Source organism: Dama dama, chromosome 12 (assembly GCF_033118175.1).
Source record: "Dama dama isolate Ldn47 chromosome 12, ASM3311817v1, whole genome shotgun sequence".
In the NCBI taxonomy this organism is placed as follows: domain Eukaryota; kingdom Metazoa; phylum Chordata; class Mammalia; order Artiodactyla; family Cervidae; genus Dama; species Dama dama.
In genome coordinates, this window is record NC_083692.1 from 43,872,792 (window position 1) to 43,898,137 (window position 25,346).

General features: G+C 36.1%; 1 protein-coding gene across 1 annotated transcript in view; it reads right to left on the reverse strand.

Annotated features, from left to right (window-relative positions):
• The window catches only part of DMXL2 (Dmx like 2), a 172,530-nt gene that overhangs the window by 64,431 nt on the left and 82,753 nt on the right, over positions 1 to 25,346 (reverse strand). The window contains exons 8-15 of the mRNA XM_061157154.1: positions 24,293 to 24,476; positions 21,639 to 21,813; positions 17,750 to 17,989; positions 16,756 to 17,027; positions 15,221 to 15,917; positions 14,769 to 14,890; positions 5,059 to 5,148; positions 2,511 to 2,628 (exon numbers count right to left, since the gene is read on the reverse strand). Of these exons, the coding sequence (XP_061013137.1) occupies positions 2,511 to 2,628; positions 5,059 to 5,148; positions 14,769 to 14,890; positions 15,221 to 15,917; positions 16,756 to 17,027; positions 17,750 to 17,989; positions 21,639 to 21,813; positions 24,293 to 24,476 (1,898 nt within the window). The remainder of the gene's footprint in view (positions 1 to 2,510; positions 2,629 to 5,058; positions 5,149 to 14,768; positions 14,891 to 15,220; positions 15,918 to 16,755; positions 17,028 to 17,749; positions 17,990 to 21,638; positions 21,814 to 24,292; positions 24,477 to 25,346) is intronic.

A 25,346-nucleotide genomic window follows, 5' to 3' on the forward strand; every position in this document is an offset into this window, starting at 1 on the left:
AAGGGAAGAGGAGAAAATACACATTTCAAGTCCCTTAAGAAAACAGCTAGAAAATCAAGAATATTGAGGAAACTGTACAAAAACTAAAGGAGACATATGTGTACCTATGGCTGATTCATGCTGATGTACAGCAGAAACCAACACAATACTGTAAAGCAATTATCTTCAAATTTAAAAAAAAAAAAAATGCTGATAGGGTCACTATAAAAAAAATAATAATAAAGGAAAACAAACAAAAGCACAGGAAAATCTCCTGGCCTGATTTCACAACGACATAAAGAAGTATCAAGAGAATTCCCTGGCAGTCCAATGGTTAGGCCTCGGCACTTCTACTGCTGAGATTTAATCCCCGGTAGGGGAACTAAGACCCAACAAGCTTGAAAAAAACAAACAAACAAACAAACAAAAGTCAAAAGAGAAATAAAGTAATATTTTTAAATGCAGGTCTTCCAATTAAAAATATGACTTAAAAAACACCAACCTTAAAAAAAATACCAACCTTATATTAGCACTGTTTTCTAATAGGTTGGCATGTACTCCATTAGAAATAGCATGATATCAGCAGACGAATGGATAAGGAAGCTGTGGTACATGTACACTATGGAATATTACTCAGCCGTTAAAAAGAATTCATTTGAATCAGTTCTAATGGGATGGATGAAACTGGAGCCCATTATACAGTGTGAAGTAAGCCAGAAAAATAAAGAACATTACAGCATACTAACACATATATATGGAATTTAGAAAGATGGTAATGATAACCCTATATGCAAAACAGAAAAAGAGACACAGAAGTACAGAACAGACTTTTGGACTCTGTGGGAGAAGGCGAGGGTGGGATGTTTTGAGAGAACAGCATGTATATTATCTAAAGTGAAACAGATCACCAGCCCAGGTGGGATGCATGAGACAAGTGCTCGGGCCTGGTGCACTGGGAAGACCCAGAGGAATTGGGTGGAGAGGGAGGTGGGAGGGGGGATCAGGATGGGGAATACATGTAACTCCATGGCTGATTCATGTCAATGTATGACAAAACCCACTGCAATGTTGTGAAGTAATTAGCCTCCAACTAATAAAAATAAATGAAAAAAAAAAAAAAAGAAATAGCAAGATAATCGATAGTTCCATTTGCAGGAAAGCATATTAAAAAGTTTTAACCCAAATAAAGGTAAAATACTATGGAAAAGCACATTTTAAATCTATAAAGTACTCTCATGCTACAGTGATCATGAAATAAAACTGAACATAATAATAACTTAGAAAAAAGAAAAGTTCTGATACATGAAAGAAAAAAAATTACTAGTCTGAGGGGTGAGAAGATGTTTGAGCTAACCTCCCAGAGTACAGGAAGTCATTCTGATTTTCCACTAATGGAAATGACCATACAAATTCAGTAGAAATGTATGCCTTAAAAGTCTACACAAATTCTGTGATAAAAGCTATACTCAGAAAATAAAGTATGACCTTCTAATACTTACAAGCTATAACCAGATAAAAGTACCTGAAACTCTTTGAAAATTAAAAATTATTCATCACAGAAAATGAATTCTGAAAGTAGGACATATGTTTCCTACCTTCAAACAGAAAGTATTCTACTCGGTATGTTCTATTTTCAAATTTCACTTTCAAATAGAACATTAAAGTTTAATAATTACAAAGCTGTAACCTCTAAAAGGAATATTTTAAGCTAAATAATAAAAGTTTAAACTAAACAGCATATGGTTTACATTTTTACATTTTATTTTTAATTGGAGGTTAATTTCTTTACAATATTGTGATGGTGTCTGCCATACATCAACATGAATCAGTCATAGATATACATATGTCCCCTCCCTCTTAAGCCTCCCTCCCCATCCCATCCCTGAATGGCCTTAGGAGAACTACTTTCTCTCAAGAAGAAAGAAATACAACCCTTCAGAGAGGAAATCTATGAGACAGTACCTTTAATGCTCAGAGCTTCCTGGTATACCATACAATGTAATATCTTCCTTCTATAGTCATCAATAATCTTTAGTAAACCTAAACTACAATTAATTGGCTTCCTTAAGATACCACAGGGATACCTACTACCAATCAAAATAATTTAACTGTACTGTTGACCAATCAAAGTTAAGTTTTTAAACAATTAAACTAGGTTCCATAAATAACATTTCTTGGCAAAAGGCCATGTCACCAGTGAAAGTATCTTTCAAAATATAATTTTTAGGGAGGTTGGGGGAGAATGGGTACATGTATACGTATGGCTGAGTCCCTCTGCTGTCCACCTGAAACTATCACAACATTATCAATCAGTTATATCCCAAAACAAAATTAAAAGTTTAATTAAAAAATAAATATATCCAATTTTTACCCACATATGTTCTTTACTCAGAAAAAAACAATAATGACAGAACTGGTGTATTTGTCAAAAATCATGAGTGATGACTTTTGATAAAAGACCTACACTCAGTGAAAGTTTAGAGTTTTTTTAAGATTAAGGTATCAAACTCAAGACTATTTTTTAAAAGTACCTTGGGATGGTTGAAAAAATATTTCTGTTTCCTTTTTTTCCATATCTTCCTTATGTGGTTTATATCCTCTAATGAAGTCTTCTTGAAACACATGAAGCAACTGTGTATTTGAGCCACACTACAAATATGAAGAAAAGTGAAGTTTTATCTTTGCAATTCCATATCTTCCACCCACTACCTCTCCAATAACCCTAATGTAGAAGAAATAAATACAACAATTTCTATTCTTTATAGAATAACTAAGTATAGTGGGAAAAACAAGCAAAAAAATAATTACTTTCAAATATTCTATAGTCAATAGCAGAACTGTGAAACTAATAAAAACAAATCAACAGGTTTGCATCTTGGGGGAAAAAAAAAACTGCAAAAAAACAAATTAAAAAAAAAACAGACTGGATGGAGAAAGCCATGCAGACCATATTAAGCACACCACTACAGGCTCCCTTTTTTTTTTTATTCCACTTGAGAACCAGAAAAAGAAAACCCGGAAAATTCCTCAAAGTACTTCCAAAAAATCTGTCTAGTAGGAATTATGAAGGATCCCGTAACAGCCAGTGGGAATGACACATCTGTAAAAAAATGTATCTACATTTAAGTAAGTAGGATTTCTAAAAGAATGGATGAAACATCAAAATCAGCTGATGCTACATAATCATGTGGGACCACACAGAGAAGAAGAGTAAAGATGATCACAAATACCTACTTAGAATCACAACAGTGAATTGAAATTCAAAGAAAGGCTAAATCCAAACAAAAACTTATTGTGGAAGTAAGTCAAGACAATTAATTAGATGGCTGCCTCATGGATTTCAAGGAAGGGAAGCAGCTGTGATAATCCTGGCACTTAATGGATGGGCTACAATCTTAGGGAATAAAGCAAATCAGCCTCCTTTCATAGTAGAAGGAAATTAAAGGACTATTGATCAGATTGACCAACAAATTTTTCATGAAAATTATAAGGTATTTTTATGTCTCTCTATACAGAAACACTAAAAAAAAAAAAAAAAATCCCTTCACAGTCAAAGCATAAACAGTCATCTCCTCCAGGGAAGAAGAATGTTGCTGTTGTATAGTCGCTAAGTCATATCCAAACTTCTGCCAACCCCATGGACTGTACTCCGCCAGGCGCCTCTGTCCATGAGTAAGCAGGTTGCCATTTCCCTCTCCAGGGGATCTTCCCAACCCAGGGACTGCCTAGAAGGCAGATTCTTTATCACTGAGCCACCAGGGATGCCAAACGTGAGAAAACGGAAGGGTGACGCCTTTATGGATATAGAAATAATACAGCTCACTGGAAACAAATGTAGAATGAATTTTAAAGTTTGTAATTTATAAGTATAAGTCATTTGTCAGTGCTTGCAGTTTACCAGCCCGTGTGATAGCCACAAATGGAAAGGGAAAAAATATCTTCAATAAGAATGAAGTAAAAATCAAAATGCTAAGTGAAAAAGGTCTGTAATAATATCCCATAGTTAAGAGTAGAGAAGGCAGTACACTGGGGAAATGAATTTAACACCCAGTTCACTGAAAATTAAGACATTTATGGAGATGAAGCTAATACACTCTTCTGCCATATCCCTATGGAATAAAAAAAGAAAATTATAGGTTAAGGGTTTCCTAAAATTAGTAACTTGAGTTTGGCAGCCACATTTCTGTTGCCAAGAGCTGATGTGGTCATTTCTCTACAGTGGTGGAAATTTTTCCTGACATAATGTGCAAGGGACTATGAAAAAATAATGACCTAACTCTGTATTTGTTTTTAAATATGGTCAGCTCTTTCTTCATTTCCTTGTTTGAAAACAGTTGGCAACTTCCTCACCAAAGTAACCTTGTTTCATATTTGGAATGAATATACTACGCTATCCCCTTCAGTCCATAAACATGACCCTGAAGAAACAAATATCCTGAGGGCTATGATGGGATTTACAAACTCCCCATAGACAAAGGCATTCTCCTCCTTTCTTAAGTCAACTAGGGAAGAACAGTGCCCACATCAAAGATCTGTGATTAGAGAGTAAATGCATGCTTTGATCCTACTTCATTTTAATGGAGCTCATAAAAAATATATAATACTCAGCCTAACAAGCCAAACACTCCAAAGGCATCTACTGAGCTGAAGTAAGTAATAATACAAAAAGAAAAACCACAAACTGAACCTCTATGTAGCTGGACTGTACATAAATGATTATAGATTTTCACTACAGAAATCAAAAGAAGTTGGCTATTTTCAGTATCAAACAACAGAATTATTCTCTGAATGAAATACAGTTGACCCCTGAACAACACGTAAGAATGACATATGTCCACTTTGGTGGGAATTTTTTCGATAGTAAATATTACAGTATGACATGATCTGCAACTAGCTGGATACGCAGATGCAGAACTGAGGACGTGGAGAGTCGACTGTTAAGTTATAAGTACATTTTCTATAGTGAGAAGGGTCAGTGCCCCTAATTCCCACGTTCAAGGTTCAACTGTGTATCATATGCCCGTAAAGCACTTTGGGATAAAGCATGTTAATATCACCAATTCACAAGCACATTTTTACTTGGTTGGTTATTGCATCAAGTTCAATAATACAGCCAGGTCGAGCAGTTGACTGTTGGCTCACAATATTAAACACTTCTCCAATAAGTTTCTGTAAAAAGAAAAAAAAAGAAAAGGTTCATAGTCAGTAATATATGAATCTACTGTCAATATGACAGCATCTTGGATATTTAAGGCTCTTCTAAATATTCACTGATTTACAATGGCAAGTCACAAATTCATAGAAATATTTCAACTTTTTATATTCACTCTCATTTTTAAAATTAACTAAGCAGAAAAACCTATAGTGACATAGTGAAAGTGAAAGTGAAGGTCAATCAGTGGTGTCCGACTCTTTGTGATCCCAAGGACTATACAGTGCATGGAATTCTCCAGGCCAGAATACTGGAGTGGGTAGCCTTTCCCTTCTCCAGGAGATCTTCCTAACTCAGGGATCAAACCCAGGTCTCCCGCATTGCAGGCAGATTCTTTACCAGCTGAGACACAAGGGAAGCCCAAGCAGTATACTATTTCAAGACATCTAGTTCTTTGAACATGTCTTCATTTAGCAACCTTAATGCTCCAACACAGACCTGGCTGAGGACATGGCCCTATGCCTATGTGGATGGCTGCAGACCTACAATGCTATTTAAATGTAAAATTTTGCTAGGGTTTGTACTTGCCCTCAACGATAGGGGCAAAGGTTGAGAAGTGGGACTCTGTGACTTGGGATGGAGATGTGTAAACAGAGGAAGCCTAACTCTGGATCTCCAAACCACAAAATCTTTCTGCTAATAAATAAATAAGTAAATAAAAGGCAGTCTTCCTTCTCTCTCCTTCCAAGCAGCCCTCTCTTGCACAGAAACCTTTCAGTACATAGAAACCTTTCAGTAACTTCACCTGAAGCAATTACTTCTCATGGAGATGCCTATTCTCCTCAGTACTACCTCCACTCTTACTGCCTTCAGGTCACTCAGAGTAGTGAGATCCCAGCTTAGTCCGGGGTGTAAGTTCAAGGTTAGCTATGGGAAAGTAGAAATATACACTGGAGTTGTAGGATCTTTCCAATTTATATCAGCAGAATTCCAGAGGGCGTGCATGGGAACAGATTCTAGGGTTATTAGATAAAGACAAAATAGGCGCTTGGGTAGGGATGAATTTGTTGTTATGGGTACATTCACCCAAGATTCCAGATTTTAAATGTTAGTTCAGACACCTGCAAGTGTTGCCAATAGTCTGCTGGGTTTGTCCATTTGAAACCTGGACTCAACTGTGACCCACAATTAATGAGGTTAGAACACCGGAATTTCTCTAACACACCATGAATCTTTGCTCCTTGAAAGTGTGGTCACTGGAGCAGCAGCTTTTTACAAATGCAGTCTCTTAGACTCCAAAGCTAATACATCTGTATTTTAATAAGCTCTCCAGATGATTCATGGGCATGCTGAAGTTTAAGAAGTATTGTTGCAGATCAATGGTTCTCAGCCTTGAACTATGGTTCAACTATGAACAATGGTTCTCAGCACACTGAACTAATAATCTCTGGTGCTTAGGTTCCACTTGTAGATACTGACTTACTGGTTGTTGGGTACAATCTGATCATCAGGCATTTTACAAGCTCTTCAGCTGCATCCAACATACAACCACGGTTGAGAGCCCCTTGCAGGAATATCTATCTGCCAGCACTATAGCTAACAAACATACTGAATGCCTTGTTCAACACTACAGGATCCCACTCAATGTCACCTTCAATTTTAAGGGGGCATCAAAAGCTCAAAAATCAAGATAAATAAATTCGTAATGCAATATTTTTTAATAAAAATTAATACAATAAATAATAATGAAGAAAAAGTAGCAAATATTTTATTACAGGATCCAACAGTGTCTTGATGAGCCATACTAGAGCCTAAGACAAAAGTAAAACTGCGAGGGAAGGAGCTAAGATGGTGGAGGAATAGGACAGGAAGACCACTTTCTCCCCTACAAATTCATCGAAAGAACATTTGAACGCTGAGCAAACTTCACAAAACTTCTGACCGCTAGCAGAAGACATCAGGCGCCCAGAAAAGCAGTCCATCATCTTCGAAAGGAGGTAGGACAAAAGATAAAAGATAAAAAGAGACACAAAAGAGCTAGGGATGGAGACCGGTCCTGGGAGTCGTAATAGAGGAAGTTTCCAAACACCAGGAAACCCTCTCACCGGCGGGCCTGGGGGAAGTTTTCGAATCTCGGAGGGCAACGTAACTGGGAGGAAAAATAAATAAAACCCACAGATTACATGCCTAAAAGCAACTCCCAGCAGAAAAGTACCCCAGATGCCCGCATCCGCCACCAGCAAGTGGGGGTGGTACCGAGAGGAGCCTGCGGCATTGCTTAGGGCAAAGACTGGGCTTGAATGCCCTGAGGGCAATCAGAGGGAGCTAACATGAAATAGCAACTTAAACTGTGGGATAGCAAGAGAGAGAGAGAAAATTAACCAGCCCCAACACACTGTGGGCCCGTTCACAGAACAAAGGAAGAACTGAGCGATCCCAGAGAAGAGTTAGACGGCAGCAGACCGGCCCATCCCCCACCGGAGGCAGGAGGCAGGGGGGAGGGGAAAGGGGCGAACTTGGCCCCAGAGACTGCATCTCCTACCCAAGTGCAAACAGGCTCCCAGTTTCTAACAAAAGACTTCCTGAGATTCTGGATGGTAGACATCCGCCGGCCGGGGAGGCTAGAGGCCAGCTCTCGAGAACAGACACAAGGAGCACCGGACCGGCGTGTGCAGAAACTGAGGCTGGGACCGCGGAGGGATAAGGCGCACCGCACCTGGGGAGACAGCGCCGGTCAAGCTCCTGGCTGCCTGAGCTGCTCAGGCCAAGGCAGGCACAAAACGCAGGCCCAACGGAGTCCGCGCTTTTGTGGAGGACCCGAAAACTGGAACCGCGCCCAACGCAGGGCCTGCTCCCTACAGAGCAGCCTGAGCAGTGTAGATGGGGGAAGCACACACCCATGAGCGGGGGCAAACCCAGTGTGACCGGAACACTGCGAGTGCTCCCCACACAGGCCGGTGACATTCGTCTGCAGCGCCCCTCCCTCCCCGCAGCACGACTGAACAAGTGAACCTAAACAAGAGACCACCTCCGCCCACCTGTGTCAGGGCGGAAATTAGACACTGAAGAGACCTGCAAACAGAAGTCAAATAAACAAAGGGAACCGTTTCAGAAGTGAGTGGTGCAACAGATTAAAATCCTGGTAGGTAACAACCACTACACTGGAAAGGGCCTATAGATATCGAGAAGTGTAAGCTGGAACGAGGAGCTCTCTGAAACAGATGTATTTTTACTTTTTTTGTTTGTTTTTTTAATTAAAAAAAATTTTTTTTCTTTTTTATTTTTTCTTTTCTTTTAAAATTCCCTATCACTCCTCTATTACTCCTTAACCTTCATTTTCATATATTTTTACTATTTTTTAAATTAAAAAAAAATTTAATTTTTCTCTTTTCTTTTAAAGTCCTCTATTACTCCTTAACTTTCATTTTCATATATTTTTACTATTTTTTAAATTAAAAAAAAATTTAATTTTTCTCTTATTTTCTTTTAAAGTCCTCTATTACTCCTCTATTACTCCTTAATTTTCATTTTTATTTCACTATAACCTTGCAAAAAACAAAAGGCCCTATTTTTAAACTGAACTTCACATATATTTCTTAATTATTTTGTGTTTTTGTTTTTAATATTGTATTTTTAGGAGTCTAACCTCTACTCTAGATTTTTAATCTTTGTTTTTCAGTATTTGATATCAATTTTGGACATTTAACAATCCATTATTCAGTACCCATTTTTACTCAGGAGTTTGTTGATTATGATTACTCTCTCCCACTTTTGACTCTCCGTTTTCTCCCTCAGATCACCTCTATTTCCTCCCTCCCCCTTCTCTTCCCAATCCAATTTTGTGAATCACAATTTGTATGGAAATATAAAAAACCTCGAATAGCCAAGCAATCTTGAGAAAGAAGAATGGAACTGGAGGAATCAACCTGCCTGACTTCAGACTCTACTACAAAGCCACAGTCATCAAGACAGTATGGTACTGGCACAAAGACAGAAATGTAGATCAATGGAACAGAATAGAAAGCCCAGAGATAAATCCACGAACCTATGGACACCTTATCTTTGACAAAGGAGGCAAGGATATACAATGGAAAAAAGACAACCTCTTTAACAAGTGGTGCTGGGAAAACTGGTCAACCACTTGTAAAAGAATGAAACTAGAACACTTTCTAACACCATACACAAAAATAAACTCAAAATGGATTAAAGGTCTAAATGTAAGACAAGAAACTATAAAACTCCTAGAGGAGAACATAGGCAAAACACTCTCCGACATAAATCACAGCAGGATCCTCTATGACCCACCTCCCAGAATATTGGAAATGAAAGCAAAAATAAACAAATGGGACTTAATGAAACTTAAAAGCTTTTGCACAACAAGGGAACTATAAGCAAGGTGAAAAGACAGCCTTCAGAATGGGAGAAAATAGCAGCAAATGAAGAAACAGACAAAGGATTAATCTCAAAAATATACAAGCAACTCCTGCAGCTCAATTCCAGAAAAATAAATGACCCAATCAAAAAATGGGCCAAATAACTAAACAGACATTTCTCCAAAGAAGACATACAGATGGCTAACAAACACATGAAAAGATGCTCAACATCACTCATTATCTGAGAAATGCAAATCAAAACCTCAATGAGCTACCATTACACGCCAGTCAGGATGGCTGCTATCCAAAAGTCTACAGGCAATAAATGTTGGAGAGGGTGTGGAGAAAAGGGAACCCTCTTACACTGTTGGTGGGAATGCAAACTAGTACAGCCGCTATGGAGAACAGTGTGGAGATTTCTTAAAAAACTGGAAATAGAACTGCCATATGACCCAGCAATCCCACTGCTGGGCATACACACCGAGGAAACCAGATCTGAAAGAGACACGTGCACCCCAGTGTTCATCGCAGCACTATTTATAATAGCCAGGACATGGAAGCAACCTAGATGCCCATCAGCAGTCGAATAGATAAGGAAGCTGTGGTACATATACACCATGGAATATTACTCAGCCATTAAAAAGAATTCATTTGAATCAGTTCTAATGAGATGGATGAAACTGGAGCCCCTTATACAGAGTGAAGTAAGCCAGAAAGATGAAGACTAATACAATATACTAACATATATATATGGAATTTAAAAAGATGGTAACGATAACCCTATATGCAAAACAGAAAAAGAGACACAGATGTACAGAACAGACTTTTGGACTCTGTGGGAGAAGGCGAGGGTGGGATGTTCTGAGAGAACAGCATTGAAACATGTATATCATCAAGGGTGAAACAGGTCACCAGCCCAGGCTGGATGCATAAGACAAGTGCTCAGGGCTGGTGCACTGGGAAGACCCAGAGGGATGGGGTGGGGAGGGAGGTGGGAGGAGGGATCGGGATGGGTAATACATGTAAATCCCTGGCTGATTCATGTCAATGTATGGCAAAAACCACTACAATATTGTAAAAAAATAAATAAATAAAAAAGTAAAACTGCACAGTTTTTTTAAGGTTAATTTTTTTCAGAACATTAAAGTGGTTGAAAAACATTAAAAAATGAAAGGTAGTATATTGAAACTCACAAAATCATTTTAAATTTATTTTTACCAAAAATAATTTAACTTCAGCTTACCAAAACTTCTTTTTGCAGGGCAACATTGTGACTGGACTTTTTTTTTTTTTAGGTTCCCACGTCCACTTCTAAGTATGGATAAGACTGCACTAAGCAAAATTTGTGAATTGGTTATAGAAAATCCAAATACAGTGCTGACTTTATATTACAAATTACTGACACTGCATGTCACTTGAAACTATTTCAGATGAAATTTCTATAAGACTTAAATTATCAAAATATTTAAAAACCAAGTCAGTGGCTGGTTTTTGTAAACAAGATTATCCACATAACATTATTTTTCTCCAGTGAGCAATTCAAAATCTAAAGCATTTCAGTTTTTCATATATTCATTTTGAACATGAAATTAGTGTGCTATGGTAGTTAGAATAATGGCCCCAAAAGATGTCTACATCCTAATCCTTAGCACTTATGTATATGTTACTTTACATGGCAAAAAAAAAAAAAAAAGGACATATGTGATTAAAGATCTTGATATGAAGAGGTTATCTTGGATTATGTCCAATACAATCTTTATAAAAAGAGAGGAAATATGGTCTGATTTGGAGAAAAAGATATGACAAGAGGAGCAGACACCAGAAAGAGAAAAGGATTTGCAAATATTATGTACTATGTTGCTATCTTCAAAAGGCAAGATGGGGAAGAAAGACAAGAAATGCAGGTAGCCTGCGAAGCTGGAAAAGGTTTAAAAAAAAAAAAAGACTCTCCTCTAGTGTCTACAGAGAGACTATGGCTTGGCTAATACCTTGGGTTTTGGAGCCTCTGACCTCAAAGATATAATAAAAGTGTTGTTTTAAGTCACCATGTTTGTGGAATTTTGTTACATCAGCAGTAGGAAACTAATACAGATATCCACAAACAAGTTTTATGACATGTACTTTTTCTAATAATAATATCACATCTGATAATTCACATATTTCCAATTTTTTCCCATTCATTTCAGATTCATTTCACACATCTTGCTAAAATTTTATACCCACAAAACCCACTTTGTACTTTCCAAGTTTGTCCCTCTTACTCGTTTTAAGTCACAACTCTCAACTGATAAGAAACAGATTTATAAACAGAAAATTTCAAGTAGAGAAAATTAGATAAGTACATTTTTTCATAACATTGGAATGTGTTCTTTTGGTTTTTTTGTTTTTTAATTTTGCCTGTGAGGGCTTTTTGTTGCAACACTCAGAGGTTCCTCTTGTTGCAGAGCACGGCCTCTAGAGTGTGGGGTTTTGGTAGCTGTGGCACACCAGCTTAGTTGCCCTGGGGCATGTGGGATCTTCCTGGACCAGGGATCAAACCCATGTCTCCTGAATTGGCAGGTGGATTCTTAACCACTGGACCACCAGGGAAGTCCTGTCTCTGGGGTCTTTTGTTCAAGAATTCAGCTTATGAAAGTAGAAAGGGTCAAAATTTTTCTACAATGAATAAATATTGCATTTTAACTTTAAAAAAAATGAAAATGGAAGGTTTAAGAAAAAAGTACATTTGTAACTACAATGGAGTAGAAGACCAAGATAAATTTTAAAATTCCAAGAACGTATTCAACTGCTCTAAATGAAATTTCTCTTTTCCTGGAAAAATAATGCCCAGGTTATTGATACATTTTGCCAATGAGAAGAATGAACCATAGAGTATATTCTCTGAGAAATTATGGGGATCAGCACAGCCAAAAGACAAAAAGCAGACAAATGTTATAATTTTCAAAAAGGAAAAGAGCATACTTCTGTAAGCTGCAATAAAGAGCCTGATGTCTATTTAGTACATTTTAGTCATCAAAAGACAAGAGGGTACACACAATCTACTATACATTAAAACAATCTCATACAAATCTGACTTCCTTTTTTGACTACAAGAGATTTGGCAGACAGGGTGTATTTTATTTGCATGACAAGCTGACTCATGCAAATACTTGGGATAAGCTGAAGAAATATTCTAGACAATAAAAAAATGGAGAAAGATTTCAAATGTATACTGCTAGGTCCTTTCTTCAGTCCAGTACATTTAACATTTCTGTAATTGACTTAGATGAAAACACAGAACAACATTCATCGAACAGGCTGATGATATAAGTCATACAAAACACAAATAACAAAATCTGGATTCAAAGAGACTAAACACCGGTACTACTGAGTGAAATGTAATAGGGAAGTAAGTCTATATTTGGGTCCCAAATTCAAATGCACAAATATAAGATGGCTTGCTAGCCAAAAAAAAAAAAAAAAAAAGACTAATATTTAATTGAAAGCTCAATATGAATTAATTACATACAAAGAATGTGGCATGACTGACAAGACATAATCTACTGAAAGAGGGCATAATACTGCTATATTCTAGATATCCTACAATTCCCGGTGTATAAACAAACCGAAAGTTGCTCAGAACAGTAACCAGGCTCAAATATAAAAGCAGTTAGATAAATTTATGGGCAGAGGAGCAGCAGGTCTGGCCTGAGGGAAAAAATTGGGGGATTACAAGATAAGTGTCTGAGGTGATCTCTCCTGTAAGAAATGTTGTTGTTTAGTCACTCAGTCGTGTCCGACTCTTTTGAGACCCCTATGTACTGTAGCCTGCCAAGCTCCTCTGTCCATGGGATTTCCCAGGCAGGAATACTGGAGTGGGTTGCCATTTCCTTCTCCAGGGGATCTTCCCGATCAAGGGATTGACCCCATGTCTCCTGCACTGGCAGGCGGATACTTTACCACTGAGCCACCTGAGAAGTCCATAAGAAACATTAGACTTATTCTAAATGAAACCACAGCTAAGAAGTAGAATTTAAGGATTACAAATTTAATTTCAATATAACTGTGATGGTAATTCAAAGACTGAATATGCTGCATTTAGAGTGGAGTTTCCCTCCTCAGAAGTCAGAAGACAAGCTGGCAGGAATATGGTAGAGAGAAACAAAGAATCAGACAGCTAGTTAGACTAAGGGAACTTCAAATCTTCCACCTACATAATTTTAAGATGCTACTTTCCTAGACTTTCTCTATGTCAACCTTGTGACTCCAATCCAATTATCACTGTTTTGGGAATAAGACTTATTTAGACATGTACCTTCCTGTAACCACTTTCAGGCCATCCTCTCACTCAACAAAGACTAAGGATCTATCTTTCTAAATCTTATCCATTTATCAAAAATGAACTCGAATACTGTCCTTAATAAAAACTTCTATGGCTACCCTAATCTGACCTCTCTTGCCTCTGAATTATGAAATACAGTTTGCCAACTGATTATATGTATCACCTTTAGACACCTCTTCTGTCTTAAACTGTTATTTAAACTTTTATTAATAATTTCTCTCCTCAACTATATTTAAATCTCCTTAAAGGCAGACACTGTATTCCCTATACATCTAGGGACACATGACAGGCATTCAAAAAGAGTCACTGATTTTCAATATTGGGAACATTTTTATTACAACAGTTATTTTATAAAAAGCCATGTTTTCATAGCTAAATGGAAAATTCACCATTCAAATCTGAGTATTAACTAACATGCATGACTTCCAGCTGAAATACAGAATGAGTGGAATGAGACACTGCCACCCACTGATAACATATTCAAATCACAGGACTTTTTTTAAAATAATGACTCAAGCTAAGTTCAAATTTTCCCAACCTAAACATAGAGTTTGGTGAAGCTCCCTTGAACAAAGAAAAATCAACAGAACCAAATGAGAGAGTGGAAAATGTCAAGAAAAAAAGGTATTTTAGGAAAAAAATTCATATTTCTTTCTTTAAATGTAAAATTGATATGTGATATATAAACTGCAATTTTTTTCTAGACCACAGGGATCCTAGTTCCTTGACCAAAGATTGAATCTGGGCCACAGCAGTGAAGGCATCATTAGATGGTAATTTTGACTCATGCACCTTGAAACACAAATTAAGGAAAAACAAACTAGTTACAGAGAGCCCAGAACAGATGCTTACTCTCTGAACACCTACTAACAAATGAAAGTCCTAGACAAGAGAAAATGGCTTCTTAGCTTAGATATATTAATAAAGATTAGGAAATACTTACTGAAGATTCTGGATCTGACAGTTCATCCAATAATTTCCTTGCATCTACTACAGCTTGGTAGAGTCTCAGATTTTTGCCATCAGAAGCAACAAAGCAAGCACTAGCAGAATTGCAATACGTGCCTGAGAAAGTAAACACTCCGCATTATAATATATATTTTTATTACTGACTGAAGTACAGAAAAAAAATTCCATACTTCTCTTTTTAGGTATAACCATGATCCAGAATCACAATGAAATGTATACAATTAATAAATATAAAATTATCAACAAAAAATTCAATAGAAAATAGGTTATGAGAGAGAAAAAATTAAAAACAAACTTTTAGAAACTCTAAAGTCAGATACCTACATTTGAATACTTATTAAAAGCCCCTAATAAGTACAAATTACTTTGTATATAAATAACAGTTTTAAAGCTTTTATTAATTTTACTATTAAAATGAACACTTACCAAGACAGTAACTGGGAATAAGAGTTGGAAGCCAAGCAACATTAGAGAAGGCTGAAGTATGTAAAGAGTTAATTCGTGCCAACTCTGACACTCCTCCAGTGTATGACAAGGGTCCTATTGGGTCCACACGCCACAGAATAAGTTCACTGTAGATGGCATTCGGGTCATGAAATGTACGTGTTGCTGCATTTCTGAGAGGTTGTTTCAAGGAACCCTTTATGTGTCTTACAGGATCTATCAATCTACTTAATTTACTGTCTGAGTCCCACTGAAAATCTGCTTCAGGAGTCAATAGAGCATTGTGATGAGATGATGTCAATAATAATGGTAAAACTGAATGACATGCCAGGTCATTGAGGTGAAATCGATGACCACAATACCTAAATTTGTGAGATACAGTTAGAACAGTGGTAAAGGCAGACTTCTCAGCAAACGTGACTGCCCACTGATTGAGAGAGCCATCTATGTGTTTAGAGACCATCATCACTGTGGGAGCTACAATGTTCATATTTGTACGGTGTGATCCAGAATGCGCCAGTGATCCACGAGGCCTGCCTTCAGCCAGCGTGTCTTGGTGTGAGGGGCTGTGGTGAGAGTCTTTCGCAGCATTTATACAGGCATACATCATGATATTTTTACTAAGAGAGCTTGCATCACCAGATGGAAATGCAACAGGAATCCGAGAAGAAAAAGAAACCTGAAAAAGACAGTTATGACGACTCAGTGTAAGTAGTTTGCCTCCTCTCAAAGTCTTCCAAAAATACTTTAATTTTCAAAATGTCAAACCTCAGCTTCCTAGCAAAAAATATCATTTTCAACTTCATTATGTTCTAATCCTTTTCCTCTATATAATATCATCTCTATTCATAGCCTATGAGAAGAGTGAAGAAATAGTTGCAGGTGTCTTGCCTGTACATCTAAATGACTACAACTACAAATCTAAACAAGTATTGTTCAGAAAGGTAACAGATAAAGATAGCTAGATTTAATGAATAAAACTGGAGAAGTGGGGGGACTCATCCCGAGTCACATTTTTAGGACAGTTTCTTGAGTGCTAAGTCATTTTAGTTGTTTCCAACTCTTTGCGACCCTATGGACTGCAGCCCTCCAGGCTCCTCTGTCCATGGGATTCTCCAGTCAAGAATACTGGAGTGGGTTGCCATCCCTTCCTCCAGGGGATCTTCCCACCCAGTGATTGAACCCACATTTCTTATGGCACCTGCATTGGCTACCTGGGAAGCCCCCTAGGGTAGTTTCTTAAGTTTATTCAAAATACTGTTAATTCCTAGGGAAAAAACCTAATATACACATATTCAGACGTCCACTATTGCATTTCATAGTTAAATTAACTTTACTTGAATTAATCAAGTTTGTAAAATTGGCTATTATTGATCCCCTTTGGGAGCAAGTTATTCTCTTCTTAGTTGCTTATCAAAAATAAAATGGTTAAGTATTTCTGAAAAACTGCTAAACCTGAATGGCATCTGTTTCACTTTTTAAAGAAATGTAAAAACTGCTTCATCAGTAAAATATACCTGGACTTGTCTAAATATTCCAGGATTATATTCATCCAAATACTTTACATGCCACACTAGGAAGGTACCGTCTACTGGGTGTATGGTAAAAAGCATGTCAGGATTCTTATTCCATTCAGCTAGCAGCATTTCGATCTTCCGATCAAGCAGGACCGTAGGCAGTGGCATTGACATAATAGGCCATGAATAGGTTCTAGGACTTCCCTCTCTTTCCGCATCTTCATGTTCTGATGATCCTGTACCCGCTTCAGATTCTCTATCTAGGGATAATTCTAAGTCAGAAAATACATTCATCAGTACATACTAATACTACTATAAAAATTCATTTACATACTCAGTTCAGTCACTCAGTCATGTACAACTCTTTGCAAACCCATTGACTGTACCCTACCAGGCTCCTCCTTTCATGGAACTTTCCAGGCAAGAGTACTGGAGTGGGTTGCCATTTCCTTCTCCAGCGGATGTTCCCAACCCAGGGATTGAACCCAGGTCTCCCACATTGCAGGCAGAGGCTTTACCCTCTGAGCCACCAAGGAAGACTATTTACATAACTAGACAATCAATAAACAGCATACCATCTTTAGAGATCATGAATCCCTTTCCCAATTTATGGCCAGGGGAAGAAAAACAAGGAAGGAAATTATTTTCTGGTCTGAACTGAAATTTACTACATTTCTTAGTTTTAGATAAATAAAAATTTCATTCACACTGTCACATTATCTTTATCATTTCTATTATTAGCAAAACCTGTCCCCCACTACCCCCCACCACCAAAACACATGGTTTGCAAAGTAATACATTACTCAAAGCAATATATTATAAGAAAGCAAAATTAGATGGTAGGTGGTCCATATTAGATGGTCAGAAAAGACCTGTGGAATGAATGTAAAAGTGAAAAGGAAGGAGAGGAGGAAGGAAAGATTACAAACAAAAAGTGGCTTCACAAAAAACTGTCAGCCTGAAAAAAAGAAAAACCTGAATACAGTATACTCACCATGATCTAGTTTCATATGTAAACCTCTCTCTCTTTCCTCCTGTGAATGTTCCTCATCTTCTTTATCGCCTTCATCGTTTTCATGATCTACCTGCCTTTCAGAAAGTTTCCTTAATTGCTGCATAAATATTTCAGTAGATGATGTAAAATGAAATTCTTTGTTGTTTAACCAATGAACTACAAAGCCCCCATTTCCATCATCAATGTTAAATACAGTGCCAACCAAGACATTTGGAATATCTGTGGAATCAAAAAAGATAAAATTTCTATATCAATTCTTAACATCTTTTAAAATATTACATGTGCTTAAAAAGACTAATTCCATTACACACAAAAATGTGCTAAACAAAAAGTAAACATAACTCTAGCAAGATTTGAAATTTTAATTAAATTTAATGGTAAATGAATTAATGGCACAGACTTACATGGAATTAATCATTTAAAAGCCAAACACACCAAATGCACAAACTTTTATTGAATCCTGGTTTGGGGACAAGGGAACAGAAAGATATAACAGAAAAGCAACTCTAAAAGACATTTTTGAGATGACTGAAATTTAACTATGATGGTTAGAGACCATGGAATTATTTCTAATTTTCTTAGGTACGATAATGATATTGTGATTATGTGAGAGAATTTCCTTATTCTTAGGAGACCCTTGCTAAATTATGTAGGGTGATGTGCTATGATGTGTTACTTTGAAAACATTAAGAAAAAATTTCATTCACACACTCCCACGTACACATACATATGTGTATATATACAGAGAGAATAAAGCAATTGGGAAAATATTAGCAACTGTTGAATCAAAGTGGGTAAAATGAGTGTTCACTGTACTATTCTTCCAGCTTTGTTGACTGTTTTAAACTTTCCTTAAAAGTTGAGGCAAATAATGCTAAGAAAGAATGCAGGAAGGCACTAAGTATAGCAGATTTTCTCCATGTGGGGTAACTGAAATTCATGCTATAGATCAGTTCATGCAAAATAGTATAATTCAAAAAAACAACAACAAACTCCTTAATCCCCAATCAAATTATAAAGAATCCACTCAATAAAAAGAAGACAGGCTGTCCTCTGCAAAAGAAGTGAGAATCTAAAGATGAAATAAGTAATATATTCTAGAAGTGTTTTATTCATAAATATCAATGTTAAATAAAGCTCCAAAGTGTTCTTTTTTTCCCCAATTCCTGGGTTACAAGCCTGGTTTTCTAACAGAAATGAAACAAATCAAATCAAATAAGAAATGTAAATTAACAATCCTATAAAACAGTACATCCCCTACATACCTATGTACTAGGTGAAAATCCAAATCTCAACCCAAATCTTATCATGGACAAATATTCTGACTATAAGACATCCTAAAAGATAACTGAGAGATAACTCTCTTGAGACATGTTTTTGAAGAGTGATTATTCCAAATTAGTGGCATTTAAAGAGAAATAACAAATGCATTAAAAAAAAGAATCTACATGTTAATAGGAACTATAACATTATAATATACTCTTTTTATCAGAAGATACATTTTGAAATATTTAGGTAATGTTGTAAAATATTTAGGGGATGAAGGAAAATGTCAGTGACTACTTTCAAATGGCTCGGCCAAAGATAATGGAGAAGGGAGCAAAGGTACACACACACATGAAGAGAGAGAATAAAACCAAACATGGTGAAAGGTTAATGACTGAATTTGGGTAAAGAGCACATGGGTATTCACTATACTATGTTTTCAGCTTTACTCTAAGGTTGAGAGGTTTTCCTTAAAAAAAAAGGGGGGGGACGGAGAAGTCCTACAATATAAAATTATTTGTATTTAACAAACAATTAGGTCAACCTAAATGTATTTTTTTTACAAACAGTACCTATAAACACATGATGTTAAATATTTGTACAAAATAATTTTTAAAATAATGTGTAGATAAGTTAGGGTGAAGATGGCTAAAATTGGCTAAATGGTGAAAGTTAATAAAAATGCTAGAAGACAAGGCCTAATGGCCAAAAGAACACATCTAGTACTTAGACTCAAATGATGTAACAGAATGCCTATCCACAAGGAATGATCCTGTGATCCTATTTCATTTGATTAGAATAGTATATACAGGTAAAAGGCAAAGCTGTCTAACACAGTATCTGCATACTATCACTGATTATTTTTTGTTTGAAGTTAAGTCTTCCTCATGGGCAATAATTCAAGATAAGGTTCTTTGACAAAGGTTGAAAATCTATAAAAATCTAAAACCACCACCATTTTGAAAACAAGTGGTGTTATAAATCTTAGAATACAATTAAGATGTTAGGTCAGAAAAGATAATATATTAAAAAAAATTTAATCAGGTAGCATAGCAAACTTCTATTACTCAATAGAAGTATAATGCAAACCACAAATACAAGGCTAATACATAATTTTTATTTTAGTCGCCACATTATATAAACAGGTAAACTTAATTTTAATAATATATTTTATCTGATCTAATATAGATAAAATATTATCATTTCAACATGTAATTGATATTAAATAAAATTATCAATAAGAGATCTTACATTATTTCACTGTTTTCTGAAGTCTTAAAAATCCAGTGTGTATTTTAGAGCATATCTCAGTTTCGACTATCCACATGGCAAGTGTTCAAACAGCTACATGTGGTTCATGGCCACCATACTGGACAACACACACCTATAACCACTACTATTCAATACAATGGGCGTAAGCATCTAAAGGTCACTTTTTCACAACTCCATCTGCTGAGTATCATCTTTTATAAATAAATATTTAAAAATAAAATCCTCTATCTTCACCCTGAAGCAACAGACTGCCATTTCAATAAAACATAACTATTGTTTAGTTACTAAATCATGTCTGACTCTTTTGCAACCCCATGGACTGTAGCCTACCACACTCCCCTGACCATAGGATTTCCCAAGCAAGAATACTGGAGTGGGTTGTCACTTCCTTTTCCAGGGATCTTCCCAACCCAGGGATTGAACCTGCATCTCCTGCATTGGCAGGTGGACTCTTTAACAATGAACCACCAGGGAAGCCCCAAAACTACATGTGTGCATGCTCAGTCATGTCTGACTCTTTGAGAGTCCATGAATGTAGCCTTCCAAGGCTCCTCTGTCCGTGGAATTTTCCAGGCAAGAATACTGGAGTGACTTGCCATTTTCGAACTCCAGGGGATCTTCCCAGCCCAAGGATCGAACCCACGTCTCCTGTACTGGCAGGTGGATTCTTTACCCAATTCACCATTTGGGAAACCCAGATAAATCCCTCCTATTGTACAAATATAGTTCTTCCAGCAATATAATATGAAACTCCTAGGCCTTATCATATGTTTTTCATGCAGAAAGAAAACAATGACCTTAAAAAGAAGCTTTAAATAGGCTCTTGCCAACAATGAACCTGCCTCAAGAAGAAAAAAGCAAAAATAAAATATAAAGGTTAGAAGAAAAACTATCTTGAATGCAGGACAAGAAAGTGTATGAGAGTAAAAACAAGATATGCTGAAATATAAAGGAAACTCTACGAAAAGTTATAAAGAAGAGTTGAGAAGACAGAATAATAGTGAAAATACAGAAGGAAGGAATATCACACTAATTAACCAAGCTGCCACTTCTGTTCATCCCCAGGTTCAACTAAACCTCTAATTTACTTAGAAACTTTGCTATATTCTAGACAAACTAAGCTGTTCAAAAATACTTATCCAAAATTATTCCCTGAGAATCACAGTCTCAATTTAAGAAATGGAATCTTATATTTCTATTCTAATTAAGAATTATTTTAAAAGGAAACATGGAGTGTTTATATAAAATTAAAAACAGGTTATAAAAGTAGTCCTACTTTTCTATTTATCTTATTTCAGCAGATAGTAAGTAAAACTTTACTATCCTTTACCTGTGGCGGGGTTGATGCTTGCTGCAATGTGAAAATGACACAGTGCATTTGCATGGTGGGAAATATGTCTTTGAACTTCATGTGTTGCCGTCTCGTCAGGCTTTAATTCAGTGTGAGTTACAAGAACAGAAGATCGCCTTTGTCCTTTTCTTAAATTTTTCAAATGGTGTATTGTCTAAAACAGAAAAATAATTACTAAATCTAAGTCTGGGAAGTCTAACTAATGCTGATCAAAGTACTTTTGATAATCAAGGATCTTAACAATTTTTCTTTCTGTAAAACCTATCTTATAGGAAAATTTAACTACAATAGAACAACTCTGAATATATTCTCCATTGGCCTTGCAAATTTTATAGTTCAAGGCAGCAGTTGCTCAAAAACACTTATTATCTACAGAAACTGCTACAAAGATTAGGAGTCCAAAGTCTAGTTTTGTGGGATATCCCAGTACTGAGGTGAAATTTACTAGTCATATGAGTGTAAAAATAAATTCCAAATCTTCCTACCAGAAAGAATATTCCTCCTCAAAATTCTCACTGTTCTCTAGGCAAGAATATCAGAGTGGGTGGCAATTTCCTTCTCCAGGGGATCTTCCTGACCCAGGGATTGAACCCTCTCCTGCACTGCAGGCAGATTCTTTACCTTCTCAGCCACCAGGGCAGACCCAAGGACTACACAGCCAGCTAAATAATCATATATAACCTCTATTATAAAGACAAAAAGAGGGTACAAAAATACAGAATAACAACGGGAAACCTTAACTTAGTGCAGCCAGGAAGACCTCATGAAAGTGATGACCTGTGGAATTTGCTTAAATTGGGATAAGTATCTATAACAAAAATTCTGTACTGACATACCCCATCATCTGAACTATTCTGACATGGGACCATGTCAACTCTTGGCACCATCTTTTCTCCACATCATAACTCCACCTCATGGCACTTCCTTTTTGTGTCACATAACCACCCCCCAAAACCATGCCTAATAATATTTAATAATATACCATTCTTTCCATTTATTCCTCACATTCAATTAAATAAAATGTAGCATCCTCTCAGTTATTTCTGATTAAGGTAAAACATCTGCACCTTCCTTTCAATTCCACAGCTCTTGTCCCTTTTCGTGTGAAAAACAGTATCAGTTCTATGGTGTGTCCTCTGTCTCTGGTCTCCCTGTTTATTTCTTTGATTATATCTATCAAATTATTTTCACTCGATCTTTGACATTTATCATTATTTTAAATTAGATTGCAAGACCAGTTATTTTCTCCTAGAAACAAAAGGTATAATTTAAGTATATATAGAATTATATAGACCTTACAGTTAGGAGTTTTGTAGGAAAGGATGTTAGAAAGCAAAACAGCTTGTAAGTAGGTAATCAGGCTTTTTCTATTAAAAACAATTTTAACACTACTATTGAACAACATTTTATTAAAAGAGTGCAAAACTGTCTAATCACTGATTACATATTACGTTTTTGCTTTTATTGTATGTGGCAGTAATTAAATTTAACAAATACTTGAAAAGCAATATATTAGGTAACATGCAGGATACAAAAATATCTAAAAGTCCTTAAGCCTCCAAAAGCTTATACATAGAGATAAAATGTTATACAAGTATATATAAATTATTGTAAACACCTAGTAAATAAAGTACTTTTCCCTACTAAATTGCAATCAATATCAAAACATACTACAAAAAAAAAAATACTATAACTCTGTTCTGACTCCTGCTTTTAATTTCATTTATGATTTAAATGTTGAAAAAAAAATGTATAAATAGTGCCTAACCACAGATAGTATCAGAGCAGGACTACTTTATATAAAATTTTAAAGGACCACATCCTTAGTCTATCAAACCGCCAAAATACTTCTGCCTGCTGAAAATGCAAAAACCATTTTCACTATGTAACCATTAAAGCACTCATGTAAATATGCAATGTATAATTAGTAATGTAGAGAGATGTTTATAACACATTAAGTATAAAAAGCAAGTTATAAAACATTACTACAATCTCAATCTTATAAATAAAGAAAAAAATGCACAAACACACATACTGGAAGAGCTGGATTATAAACTCACATTTTTTTTTCTTTTTCATAATCTAATTTTAGAATAGCATAAGTAATATGTTTATCTCATTTTATTCCCTAATCATAACGGGCACAACAGTTCACACTATATTATGAAAATCTAATTTCTTAGAAAGCACTTTTATAGTTTATTTAAAAATTATAAAAACTATTTCACTTTCAAAATAGTAAACCATGAAAATTATGCAATTATATAAGTTCACTTAATATCTTAACTTTTATTCTTATTCACGGTCATTTTTAACTTTATTTTTTAATTATAAGTCACTTTTAGTTAGTAAGATTCAATCCTCACGAAACAAAAGCAAAATATTTCTGTTTATTTTTTAAAGGTTACTGTGGTATTTTATTTTTTATCTTTTGGCTGTGTCATCATGCAGCTTGCAAGATCTTATTTCCCTGACCAGGGACTGAACCTGGGCCCTAGTAGAGAACAGACCTAGTCCTAATCACTGGACCACAAGGGAATTCCCCACAAAATATTTTTAATTACAACCAATTTCAAGGACTTTTACATGACATTATCTTCAAGATTCATTTACTGTTTTATATAATACAGTACCTCAAGAGCATGCTGTATCCTGTCTTTGTGTTTTCCAGCATGAGTAAGGTTGCTGGAAACGCTGGAAGTGGTAGTCTCACAAATCTGCTCACCCAAAAGACAGTCTTCTGGAAGTAAGGTTTCTGCCCAGAGCCGGCAGACACCATCATGGCACGAAGTTAATAACACATTACAGACAGAACCTCTAATGATAAAGAGAAATAAACAAAAGTTACTATAAATATCAATGCCATGAAAAATTAAAGGCTATTCATACTTAGTTCCTCATGCTTAAAGATGACATTAGTACAAAACTAACAGTATGATCTATCTGCAATTATTTTTCCAATAATGATAATGGATTTCTACTGACTATTTCACCCTCTCACCAACACCCATTTATTACCTGCTCAGAACTGCAAGGTGGCAGGCTGGACTCAGGATGCAATCTGTTACCATGCAATAAGAATAACCTAACTGTGTCTGACACTCACCTTAATTCATTAAACTTAAACTCTGAATAGCTAAACTAAATGACAGTATAGTACATGTCCAACTGTTTTAGAAGTTACACTGTGTGGAGAAAAAGTATCAATCAAAGAGCTTGAAATCACAGACAGTACTGCTGAACATCATAAAAACTAGGAAGTAGGGGTGAAAAGGAAACATGAATTAATGCCAGACTATATACATGTGCTGCTTGAAAACAAGGCTCTGGAGGATTAGTATCTCCTAAACAAAACAAACAAAACAGCAAAAGGAAACCTACATTTCTAGAAAGAGACACGTGCACCCCAATGTTCATCGCAGCACTGTTTATAATAGCCAGGACATGGAAGCAACCTAGATGCCCATCAGCAGATGAATGGATAAGGAAGCTGTGGTACATATACACCATGGAATATTACTCAGCCATTAAAAAGAATTCATTTGAACCAGTCCTAATGAGATGGATGAAGCTGGAGCCCCTTATACAGAGTGAAGTAAGCCAGAAAGATAAAGAACATTACAGCATACTGACACATGTATATGGAATTTAGAAAGGTGATAACGATAACCCTATATGCAGAACAGA